At 38.1% G+C, this 13408-nt stretch overlaps 1 protein-coding gene across 1 annotated transcript; it reads right to left on the minus strand.

Moving 5' to 3' along the window:
* Positions 1-4707: 4707 nt before the first annotated feature.
* Positions 4708-8585, minus strand: LOC144667222 (uncharacterized; the record flags this gene model as incomplete). Its single annotated transcript, XM_078528625.1, has 5 exons — positions 4708-5824; positions 6639-6785; positions 6976-7095; positions 7446-7662; positions 8566-8585. Coding segments are annotated over 5 exons (906 nt in total), but the record flags the coding sequence as incomplete, so codon positions are not given.
* Between the last annotated feature and the right edge of the window lie 4823 nt (positions 8586-13408).

A 13408-nucleotide genomic window follows, 5' to 3' on the forward strand; every position in this document is an offset into this window, starting at 1 on the left:
ATATAATGACATGAACGAAAACTATTCAAGAAAACCATGGAAATATGGAAATGTCGTTAATAAGATGACACACAAAAAAGGCAGCCGTTTTGAAATGATGATGACTGCAAGAATACAGTCTTTTATTCGTAAAGGGGCCTGCAGGGGTAAAATGGGAAGTTGGATTTGGGTACATTTTCACGGGGAAAATGGGATTTGGGACACTTGGACTTGGACTTGGAATCACAAACAAATAATTAAACAATAAAAAAAAATCGTGAAACACACACGATCAAACGACCTTTTTATTAGTCACGAAATGCACATTTTTCCTTGGTCTCAGATGAATGACTCTCTACCGTTCGAGAAAACAGTAGGAGAAGCAGCAATAGGAGAAAACAAGCTTACGAGAGCTGCTACGCTACTTTTTAACTTCAATCCCTGAATTACACTTAGACAATTCCTTAAATCAATTTCAATATAAAACTCCAATGCATTAGATTAATCATGATAAATAGCTTGCCTTTATTGATACATTTTCCACAAAAAAAAACTTTAAAATTTTAAACGGAAAGCATTACTCTCATAATCATGCTATTGACGAAAACCGCTAACATTTTGTGCGCTTTATTGTTTGCCATGTTAAATAAGGGAGCAAAATCACAAAATATAAGTCGTTTTTTATGATTTGTTAAAGATACCTTCAAAAATGGTTATCTGGAAAGAAAATGACCAAGAGGCGAAAATACATCAATACGGAACAATAAATGACACGGAGCTCTAACGGCAAATTGCCCCCATCAATTGCCCCATCAGTGAGCGCCGTAGCCCCTTTAAGCTTATCAAATTCGTTCAGCTCCTTCATTGACGGTGATTGGTCAACATACGATGAATAGAATTTTTCTTTGTTATCATTGATGGCCGACATTTTTTAACGACAGTTTTTAAGAGGACATATGTACAAATTTCAAACAAAAATGAAAATTCTTGGCAAGAGCCCTGTAATGGATTTCGCTCATTCTCTTACCATGGGTAGGCCTTAATATAAAATAAATCACAGTATACTTTGTTTGGCTAAATATCGATTTGTTTTCGAGAAAATCGATAATTCTAAAATCCAGCAAAATTGACGCTTTCGGAGCTCAAAATTTATGCCGAGTTTGTTAGCTTCGCGTCGAAAAATAAAGCACTCTGGAAGAAAAGTACCTATTTAATATCGAAGAATAACATCAAATTAGTACGTCGAAAGCAATTTCTGCTCTTAAAGTCCTTTTATTTACAAAATATAATTAAGTTTATTCGACACACTTTTGATTTAATTCAAAATAGGTCAAACTTATCGCTTTATTTAAGTATGAGCGAAGCGAAATAAATGGCCGAAAATTTGGTATTAGACAGATAAATGATTGTTCTTTTCGATACTAAAAGGATTTCCTAGGGAAATGATTTAGTGCGATGCAATCAGATCTCAAAGTTGCTTAAAATTCGTTAATTTAACCGACCGTGACATTGTTGATCTTATCAACATTATGTAAACATTCCACGCAAAGGTTAATTTTCCCCATGTGAACTTCAACTGAGTAAAATAAAAACATAGACTTGCTTACCGTGGTGTTCGCTGATACATTGTAAATCCTGTTTTCCTCATTTACGACAAAACCTAAGCCCTCGGCGAAGCTGTTATCCAATTTTCTTGACGCGCCATTTGTAACTGATTTCCACGTCTTGAAGTGACAGTTCTTTTCCATGCATTCTTGAAAACAGTCCTGAGTCTTAACTGATCAGTGTAAACAGGAATACGAAGTACTTTGCTTTAAATCAACTTAAAGCTTAGCAGCAGTGGTAGATAAATCGATACGGCCGGCGAATCTTCGTTTCGAAAACCGCCATTTGAGATTTGTCGGCCCTTTGTCCTGCGGTATGCAGATAATTAATTCACACTTGAGTAACTTCCGGCACATGAAATCGACAACCACCGTGACCAGATAGCACCCTCCTTTTCGAAATATTGGTCGAGGCACTATTTTTATCAGTTTAACATAAGCTCTCAATGAAAAACTTTTGGGCTGAACTTGTAATTAAGTTTCACTTCAGTAAGCCACCGTTCGAGAGAGTTGTTAAATGGTTGCATGAAAGCGCTTTTAACTTCCGGGTCGAAAGTTTTTCTGTTGCGTTGCTTCGCTTTGCTGCATATTTTTTATCCAGTTCTTACCCTTGTTCAAATTCTTGATTAGGCTAAGGCAAAACAGTTGTAGAGTCAACTCTCCCTTATTGAAGATCTCTATAAGACGGACACCTGGTGTTAGTCCTGTCCTTGCCGTTTTTTCAGTCATTTTTATACTCTAACCAGCTAGGCTACGTTTACACGGGACCGGACCGGAGCCGTTCCGAACTGGACCGGACCGGATCGGCCTCTGTTTACACGGAAGCGTTTGGCACCGATCGATGTGTTTACACAGGACGGTTCTGGAACCGGTCCGGAACGGTTCCATAACTTGACCTGCAAAATAGCAGGTCCAGTTTTGGTTCCGTCCCGCACCGGTTCCAGAACGGCCCCGTGTAAACAGAAGGCCTATCCTATCCGTGTAATTAGAAGGCATATCCTATCCGAAAATCGGACCGAAACGTTCCGGACAGTAGCAGTGGTTGATAAATCGATTCGGCCGGCAAATCTTCTTTTCGAAAACTGAGATTTGTCGGCCCTTTGTCAAGCGGTGTGCAGATAAGGTTCTTCTGTTGCGTTGCTTCGCTTTATAGTTTTTTTTTGTTCTTACCTTTGTCCAAGTTCTTGATTAGGTCAAGGCAAAACAGGTGAAAGCAAAATCTAAGATGTTATCGTTGGATCCGTCTTCCGTGAATGTTAAAAAGTATGACCATGTATATATTCTGTTGGGGTCCGGCGTAAACAAGGGAAGGTGCCCCCCGCCAGAGCTTGCGGGGAGGGACAAGCGCCTCGCCGTCAGGGAACCCAAATGTATTAAAAATATCATAGTCATTATATAAATATTTTGTTTTTAAACCTGTTTTCCGGTGTGTTTTTGAGTTGATTTGGAAGCTATTAGGGGAAAACGGTTTAAGTTTCAAATATTATCCGCAGTCTATTCCTTCATAAATAAGACGGTTATAATTATAATACGACTCAAGTTTCCAAACAACAAGAGATATAAAGTAATAACTTTATAATCACCTTAATTCTCAATTCAATAGGCGAACTTTATTAGGAAGGAGTTGTCGAAGCTGGGGTATTCCCCGAAAACGGCTCTGTGCCGTCCAATGAGGTCGTGGTTTTGGGTTCCCGATCTAGGACGGGATTTTCAATATCAGACGATATCTAGAACGAGATATGGTATTTTGAACACACAAAAGTTCCAAAATATCAGCAGCCAAAACGGGGTGACTTGTTTCTAGAACGCGGTATCTTTTGAATGCAAGTTCTTTCTAACTGAATACCAGAGGCCCTTCCAATTACGCTGGTAAAAAGGGAATGTTATGCTTCTAACAATGCTTGTTTTTTGTCCGATATAATGCTCAACTGTAATTATGCTCATTTTTTTTAATAAAGCTACTTTGGTATAAATGCTTTGTTGTACTTTGCAGAAATAAATACAAAATATGGCATCACGTCAGAAGTCCATAACAAACTTCTGATTACGTGTACTTTTCTTCACCTAGCTTAATCTAATGAAGTGAAAAGCACCCTTTCCTTAATTTTTACACCAATATACACCTTGGTGTAAACAGTCATAAATGTTCAGCGTTTTATTATAAATTGTTTACCGTGACTGGTATTACAACTGCATATACATGATATATGGTCCCTTTTTTCCCCACCTTTCCTTCCCGCTTTTATTTCGCCCAATCCTCCACAGGAGAAAGAAGGAGAGCTTGTTATAGGCTAGACTACACAGCGGAATATATATTTTTAACTGACATTCACGGGAGACGGATCCAACGACGCCATCTAAGGTTTTGTGTACAGCCAACTCTCTCTGAAACGGGTACCTTCGGGACCGGTTCCAACTCAGTTCGTCTAAAATAGATATCCGTCTTATAGGGATTTTAACGTCGTTTCAAATTTTCCACTGAAGAAGGGACAAGAATTTGAACAAGGGTAAGAACTGGATAAAAAATATGAAACAAAGCGAAGCAACGCAACAGAAGAACTTTCCACCCGGATTTCATGCAACCATTTAACAACTCTCTCGAACGGTGGCTAACTGAAGTGAAACTTTATTACAAGTTCAGCCCAAAAGTTTTTCATTGAGAGCTTATGTTAAAATGATAAAAATAGTGCCTCGACCAATATTTCGAAAAGGAGGGTGCTATCTGGTCACGGTGGTTGTCGATTTCATGTGCCGGAAGTTACTCAAATGTGAATTAATTATCTGCATACCGCAGGACAAAGGGCCGACAAATCTCAAATGGCGGTTTTCGAAACGAAGATTCGCCGGCCGTATCGATTTATCTACCACTGCTGCTAAGCTTTAAGTTGATTTAAAGCAAAGTACTTCGTATTCCTGTTTACACTGATCAGTTAAGACTCAGGACTGTTTTCAAGAATGCATGGAAAAGAACTGTCACTTCAAGACGTGGAAATCAGTTACAAATGGCGCGTCAAGAAAATTGGATAACAGCTTCGCCGAGGGCTTAGGTTTTGTCGTAAATGAGGAAAACAGGATTTACAATGTATCAGCGAACACCACGGTAAGCAAGTCTATGTTTTTATTTTACTCAGTTGAAGTTCACATGGGGAAAATTAACCTTTGCGTGGAATGTTTACATAATGTTGATAAGATCAACAATGTCACGGTCGGTTAAATTAACGAATTTTAAGCAACTTTGAGATCTGATTGCATCGCACTAAATCATTTCCCTAGGAAATCCTTTTAGTATCGAAAAGAACAATCATTTATCTGTCTAATACCAAATTTTCGGCCATTTATTTCGCTTCGCTCATACTTAAATAAAGCGATAAGTTTGACCTATTTTGAATTAAATCAAAAGTGTGTCGAATAAACTTAATTATATTTTGTAAATAAAAGGACTTTAAGAGCAGAAATTGCTTTCGACGTACTAATTTGATGTTATTCTTCGATATTAAATAGGTACTTTTCTTCCAGAGTGCTTTATTTTTCGACGCGAAGCTAACAAACTCGGCATAAATTTTGAGCTCCGAAAGCGTCAATTTTGCTGGATTTTAGAATTATCGATTTTCTCGAAAACAAATCGATATTTAGCCAAACAAAGTATACTGTGATTTATTTCATATTTAGACCTACCCATGGTAAGAGTATGAGCGAAATCCATTTAAGGACTCTTACCGACATATGTTTGACCGTAGGAAACCTGTGCTCTTAACGCGGAGTAACAGTTAATCTAAATTATAATAAATGGCTCGTCTGTTCGAGATTCAACTCAAGAATGTATTGATAGCACAATCCAATTAGATTATTTCATAATCAGACTGATTCCAGTTTACTGATTCCAGTTTACACAGAACCTCTCCTGGAAAAATTATTCTACCTCCAGCTTCTAAAAGAGCAGGCCACAGATAACAAGCGATATTCTCACTAGGAGCTTGAACGAATAGTTGATCATCACAACTACTGTATTCTGTATTGCACTGAAATCTTGTCAGTTTGTGTATATCTTTATCGAATTTCACGGCCTTGTACTCAAGCTGCAAGGGTGGAACCTGGGTAACCATTCTCCACGCAAGGCGTAAACACGCTTTTATGTAATCAGTAAGTTGTGTTAGCACATCCTGAGATAATGCTGGCAACAATGGTGTCTTCTCCTCTTGGAGATATTTATTCCACCGCTCCCAAACGATCTCTTTAACAACCTAAGAGATTGAAACAAAAATTACCTTGTTTGATTTAAAAAACCTTCAAAACTCTTTTTTGAGGGAAGGGAACAAAAAGTTTATGTTGTGTACAAGAGAGCACCTTCTACATGGAGTCGACTCCCCTAGTCTATTCACACTGCTTGTTATCAAATTGAAGAATATTTATTGTAAAACTTTGCAACCTTATGGCGGAAACATATTAACCACGTAACTAAACTCGAAAGCATTTCTTTTCAGGATAAGCAACATATTTCGGCTTTAGCCTGGGCCATTAATTCTGGAATATTTTTCACCAGGAAAATTACCGTATGCGGCCTTTCCTTCTGATATGCACTTGTCAGTTAATTTGAAAAAGCTTAACCGTCTTAACCCTGTCACAAAAGAAGAAAACTGGGGCGATTCTCATCTCGCAGTCTCTTGTGGGACCGTTACTGGGGACAATATGACTTCTCATTATTTTTTGTTCTGTACCTAGTAACGATCCTACAAGCGACTGCAAGATAAGACTCGCCTCAGAAGAATAAACAATGCACGTTTGGTAAACGCGCATTTTTCAACGTGACGCCGAAGAACGACGGGAAGCGTCTCAAGACTGCTTCGCACATTCTACGCAAATTCAAGTGCAAAGACGTCCGTAACGCAAACGCAAACACAGGTACACTTGCTTAACGGTAGTTTACACGTCTCCAGTCCCTGATATACATCTAGGAATAATTTCAGAACGGCTTCTTTAAAGTTTGTACGTTTCAAGATTTGACAATCATAAAACGCCGGCGTTAATAGACCACGGGGTTAGTGATTGATTACGTACGTTTTCGAAGCAGTCAAGGTTGCACAAATGAGCAGTTTGCTTCAAGCAGAGCATCAATCCATCAAGAACGTCTCTCGATATCTCAGTGTCCTTTTTCCCCGCGGAGACATTAATGGTGATTGGGAAATGAGAAGATAAACCACTCTCCTTGATAAAATAAAAAAGGAAAACGAAGATGAAGATGAACCATAAAGCTATAGTGTTTCACGATCCTTTTAGCTGGAGGATTCTACGTCTTATATTAAATAGTAGCTAGCAAAGAACATATGTCTAATTCAGACATTTATTTTCTTTACGTAGCAACGTTGCATTACACTTATAAGGTTTGTTCTGTCACCTTTCTTGTGAGGCAGAGCTCCTGACTCATACTCGGAGTTTCGTCAATTAGCTGTTTGGTAACGTTGGTGAACAAATCACATGCGGCTTCTCTTGCTTCCTTCACCAGCTCGTAAGCTGCCTGTAATTAAAGTTCGGTCCATTTAACATATTAAACGTGTTAATTTTATCCATAACCTACAAACACTACAAAAGACGTCATAAAAATGTGAAACCACGAGAGACGAGTGATGCGAAATAACAGCTGACAAGAATTCTGGCATATATATGTTACAAAAGTATCGATTGTTCGTGGAGATTAAAAAAAATTAAATACTAAAACTAACTCTTACAATGCAATCTAACAATACCTCTTTGCTGACAAATTCATTTGCATGGAACAAATGGTATCTAAGTATGATACCGTAAAATTCCAAAAACAAATGTTTGTTTGGTTGTTAGGATCATACCTTGGCTTAAACAAATTCTTACCACAAATATTATACAAGCTAGTCTTGGATAATAAATTTCCACGCCAATCTCCTCTTCAGAGTCCAGTATGGACTCCATGACGTCACACGCGTCAATCCTGTCTCCATCAAAGAAGTCATTAAAATCTTTTTCAACATCAGTGGGTGTGTTGAATTCAACTGTATTTTCCACTCTTCTCTGATCGTGTTTCAATCGCTTTTCAAAAACCGAGGCCAGCCTTTGGGAAAATACATGAAAGCAAAATTAATATAATGCACTTCCACATTATTTGATCGTGGAGAATGTAGGAAATGCTCGCCGTGAAAAAAAAATAACAAAATGAGACTTTATCTTCCATCCAATCCGGCTGACAACAGTTGAGGAAAGTTAACTTCTGTTATAATTGGTACTACAAAACTAAGAACCACTTCACGTTAAATCTTCCAATTTCTAAACACCTTTAAACCTGTTTACTTTACCATTTGAAACACCACAACATATTTGCTAATTACAGTAGAACCCCGCTAACTCGAAGTCCCATTTTTCTTGAATTTGACCCCACTTTTCATTCATTTTTACTCGGTTAACTTGAACTCGGAAAACTCAAATTCCCCGCTAGTTCGAACTAAAGTTTGTTTCCCTTCATCAAAATTTACCCCTGAGGACAATTCGCATTCTGGTTCTTGCAATTCGCCACGGATGTCCAATAACCCATTAGCTCTTCTTGTCGTGAACTAACACTAAAGCAACTTGATTTTAATTAGTGCCACGAGCAGATCACGTATTTGACAGTTCGGTATTAAAATAAGAATGCATAATCGTGTTACAGCTTTTGGGGGGATGAGTTTAATCTGTACTGTATACTGAGAGTGCTAAAAAATAAGTAAACTATTAATTTTTAACGTGGCAAATTGAATATATTCAATCGACTCCGACGATAATTAACTCGAACCGTTTTTCGTTTCTCTTCAGTGTTCGAGTTACCGGCGGTCAACTGTATTACAGAACAATCTCGAGCATGTTGCGTAAAAATGATAATAAACAAATATGTGCTACATTTGTCTTAAAAACTTTTTACCACTCGCATTTTATTGGTCTTACTGCGTACGTCATAAAATCTAAGATTACAATTTTACTCCACCTTGCTGTCTTCTCCCTTAATTAATCGGGCGTGGCCGATTTAAGGTTTACCCTTTGGTCGTCCTAGAGCGTAGTCTCCTGGCGCGGCCAAAAAGACGGGGATAGCTCGGGGTTGCTACAAAACCGCTACGGGTGACGCATACCGCAATGGTTTTCATTTTAGTTTTGACAGGAAATCGTTGCAGGCACACTTGGTCGACTTTTGGGTTAATGTGTAATCAGGTTGTGTTTTTTTTGCTTCGGCGGAAGGACAGAGAAAAAAGCTTACGGGGCAAAGTACAGTATGGGGCCCAGTTCTCGGCCACTTTTGACGTAAACTTGTATTTCTTACCTCAGAAGAACCGCAGGAACTTGAAATTTCTCCCAGAGCTAGCTACATTATTCAGCTTTTTGGTGTAAAGCTATCGACCGGTCAAAAATTAATTTGCCCGAGCAATAATAAAAATAAAAGCTCCATTTGTGGGCCCAGTTCTCGGCCACCTTGGCCCAGTTCTCGGCCACTTTTGACGTAAACTTGTATTTCTTACCTCAGAAGAACCGCAGTAACTTGAAATTTCTCCCAGAGCTAGCTACATTATTCAGCTTTTAGGTGTAAAGCTATCGACCGGTCAAAAATTAATTTGCCCGAGCAATAATAAAAATAAAAGCTCCATTTGTGGGCGCAGTTCTCGGCCACCTTGGTCCAGTTCTCGGCCACTAAAAAGCTTGTGCGTAATTATCTGTAAAAAAAATGCTCAATTAATTTTCATGGTCATAAAATCACTCTGTAAACCTATTTATGTTATATCGATCCCAAATTATTTTTATGAGGCTTTGTTTTACTTTAGAAAAGAAGGATTTTAACGCGCCTAGTTGCCTATGTGCAGGTTCTGGCAAAACCGCATTGTGTGACCCGCGCATTTAGACGGTTTATTTTGCAGTGAAAAGGTCTTGAAAGATTTAGGTGTTGTAGAAATAATAGACAAGACAAGAGTCAGCTCAAAACTTAGAGATAAGATTGAACTTTATTTTTAAAACATTTATTTCTTTCATTCTGGCAGCAGCAGATGAAATTATATTAAAAACCAAGCGCTAAGCTGTGATAGCGAGCAGGGTGGCCGAGAACTGGCAAATACGCAAACGTCGCAAGAAAAAATTTCGAAGTAAATTAAGACCAAAAAATACAACGGTTCAACGAAAAGTTAACTAAAGCAGAAAGATGAATTATTCTACGTTTCACATGCCAAAAATTAGCTGGTATGGTGGGGGCTTTTGGATAAAATACGAATTTAACTACATCTATGGGCAAAGTACAGTATGGGGCCCAGTTCTCGGCCACTTTTGACGTAAACTTGTATTTCTTACCTCAGAAGAACCGCAGGAACTTGAAATTTCTCCTAGAGCTAGCTACATTATTCAGCTTTTTGGTGTAAAGCTATCGACCGGTCAAAAATTAATTTGCCCGAGCAATAATAAAAATAAACGCTCCATTTGTGGGCCCAGTTCTCGGCCACCTTGGCCCAGTTCTCGGCCATTTTTGACGTAAACTTGTATTTCTTACCTCAGAAGAACCGCAGGAACTTGAAATTTCTCCCAGAGCTAGCTACATTATTCAGCTTTTTGGTGTAAAGCTATCGACCGGTCAAAAATTAATTTGCCCGAGCAATAATAAAAATAAAAGCTCCATTTGTGGGCGCAGTTCTCGGCCACCTTGGCCCAGTTCTCGGCCACTAAAAAGCTTGTGCGTAATTATCTGTAAAAAAAAATGCTCAATTAATTTTCATAGTCATAAAATCACTCTGTAAACCTATTTATGTTATATCGATCCCAAATTATTTTTATGAGGCTTTGTTTTACTTTAGAAAAGAAGGATTTCAACGCGCCTAGTTGCTTATGTGCAGGTTCTGGCAAAACCGCATTGTGTGACCCGTGCATTTAGATGGTTTATTTTGCAGTGAAAAGGTCTTGAAAGATTTAAGTGTTGTAGAAATAATAGACAAGACAAGAGTCAGCTTAAAACTTAGAGATAAGATTGAAATTTATTTTTAAAACATTTATTTCGTTCATTCTGGCAGCAGCAGATGAAATTATATTAAAAACCAAGCGCTATATTAAAAACCAAGGGTGGCCGAGAACTGGCAAATACGCAAACGTCGCAAGAAAAAATTTCGAAGTAAATTAAGACCAAAAAATACAACGGTTCAACGAAAAGTTAACTAAAGCAGAAAGCTGAATTATTCTACGTTTCACATGCCAAAAATTAGCTGGTATGGTGGGGGCTTTTGGATAAAATACGAATTTAACTACATCCATGAATTTTAAGGAGCCGTAAACAAACAAATTTTTCGGGAATGCAAATTCACCTACCTCCGCGTAAACTCGACGTGTGAGCTTTCTATATCGAATTGAACGATCAAACTCAAGATACTTAAAGCACATGAATCAGTCTATCGTTTGAAGGAATTACCTTTTTCTTTTAATTCAACTGGAGTGTGAAAAAACGCGTTAAACACAAAGTGGCCGAGAACTGGATCCGGCCGAGAACTGGGTCCCATACTGTACTGATATTCACCATTGTGAAATTGCACTTAGGGCCTGTTTACATGGAAGGCGGGTGCCCCGGCTAACCGAGTTACCCGGCTAACCGAGCTACCCTGGGCGAGTCAACTTTTCATACGTTTCCTCCTAACAAAATGTATTGAAGCCTTTACATGCTAGAAGGGTAACCCGCCTTGCCGGGGCACTCGGTCTGCTTGCCCGGGGCACCCTTCTAGGCGGGATAGCTTTTTGCCATGTAAACGGTTATGCCCGAGCTATCCCGGCTTGCCGGGATAAGTTTTCGCGCGTGTTTTTAAACTAAATTTGAAGTTAATGGCATAAAATGTATAAATTCTGGACCCAAACAGTGCTATTTGATTAAAATTAGTTTTATCAGTCGGCTGGAAATATTTCTTTGAGCAACAGCTAATTAATTCGAAATTTTCGTGGGAATGATTATCCTAATTCACGAAACAACAAATTTAATTTCAATTTGGCGGCCAAATACTGTTGAATTTCGATTAAATTTCGTCAAAAATGAACGCAGTAAATTTCTGAGAACTTGTACATCAAATTAAAATAAGTTTGAAGACGAAAATCCTTGATTATTCAGTAAAAAGTCATATTTTTCTTCAATCATTTGGAACTGCATTGTTTTCCCACGCCGTGACATGCTTCAATGACGCTGTCTCATCTCGGGTAGAAGAGTTGTGAATTCTGCATGTAAAGGCGGGCTAGGTTTTATCCCTTCTAGCCGGGTAACTCGGTTAGCCGGGGCACCCTCCCTCCATGTAAACAGGCCCTTACTTTGACAAGTTAAAGTTATTTTTGTAAATGAAAAAGGTAACGTCATTGATGTCACGCAGTGTTTTTTTTTAGCAAACTAGATGGTTTGCTGGTTTCTGACTATGAATGGGGGTGTGATCTTGCGGTATATTTTTTGAGCCTGATTCCGCCGTAAAAACTTTTTTTTTATTTAGGAAGAACTGTGTCGATTTTCATTTCTGAACAATTGGTCGTCAAGTTGTTTGTCACAAAGAGTAGAATGTTTGTACAGCATGTTTTGGAATTATTTTAGATTTGGTTAGTAAGACGCTTCTGAAGACCTGAGCAAAACATTGGGAATGTACAGTATTAATAGGAACTTGAATGGAATTTTTCACAAGTTGGATAAAGGTATCAACTGAAAAAAATGGAATTCAAAATGAGAACTTGGATTTTGTTGTAATTAAATTTTATCGCGGATTGGATGCATAATATCACGGCTTTGAAAGTCTTCAAATAATTAGAAAGGTTCCTTTCTTCCTTTTGATCTTATTGTTATTTTCATGTATTGATTATTCGAAACTGGTTTTCGTTGATACGAAAAAAAAACGGGTTTTCACTGAATTGCTTGAAGTATTTTTAGACGTGATAATATTGGCTTAATCAAATTACATTGTGCACGAAATATTTGTTATTCTTTTGTCTTGAAACTTTGAGGAAATTGAAATTTTTGTTTGACAGTAGTGTACGAAAGGCATTTTATAGAACTGAATAAAAAATAACAAACATTGATAAAGGTTATTTCAAAGATTTATTTTGCCTGATTTTGAAGGGTTTCAGGAGTTTTAAAGAGTGCTGGTAAACGGCTGTATGTTGTTTGTGATTACGGATCTTATTTAGTTTCGAACGCTCTAATTTTTGAAAGGTTAAAACAGGTTAAAACCGGGCGGTTTCATGAGTTTTTTGGGTAGAAAGGTACGGTGGTGGTCAAAAAAAAAATGTTTAGAAAGGAATGACTGTAGTAGCACGTAAGTCGGAGGTTTGCGTGAGTCACGGGGTATAGTATGCGTGAGCTGGATTTCCGGCGTCATAACGGCATGTTTTGTACTGAAAGATACACTCGACGTTAAGTTAGCTTAGTCGGCTTGGGAAACTATTTTAAAAATGAATGTTGTAATAGTTAATTAATAGTAATCTAGAATTAACCCACTCTCGATTGGAGTCTGTTCTGGATTCGCGCTACCTTTTCGCCGCGAAGGAATTTTGTAAAATTTCGCTAGTGGAAAGAGGTACTGTAAGAACAGTATCAATAACTCAAAAGGAGGAACTTCTTTGTAGCTCTGAATTAAGACGTATGATAAAATTTTAGAATAAGAAACTTTCGATATATGGTTTTCATATTGTTTTTGTCAATTTCCTTTTGTGGCACATTTTTTGAGAATCAGCTTTTCTTTCGTGTGATGACAGACACAGGACAGAACGAGAGGTGGATGAGAAAGATGCCGAAGATGAATAGGCACCAAAAAACGACAAGAACCGTGAAGGACTTATCTTTAGAGGGC

The sequence above is a fragment of the Oculina patagonica genome, chromosome 10 (genome assembly GCF_052425735.1).
Source record: "Oculina patagonica isolate OP01 chromosome 10, crgOcupat, whole genome shotgun sequence".
In the NCBI taxonomy this organism is placed as follows: Eukaryota; Metazoa; Cnidaria; class Anthozoa; order Scleractinia; family Oculinidae; genus Oculina; species Oculina patagonica.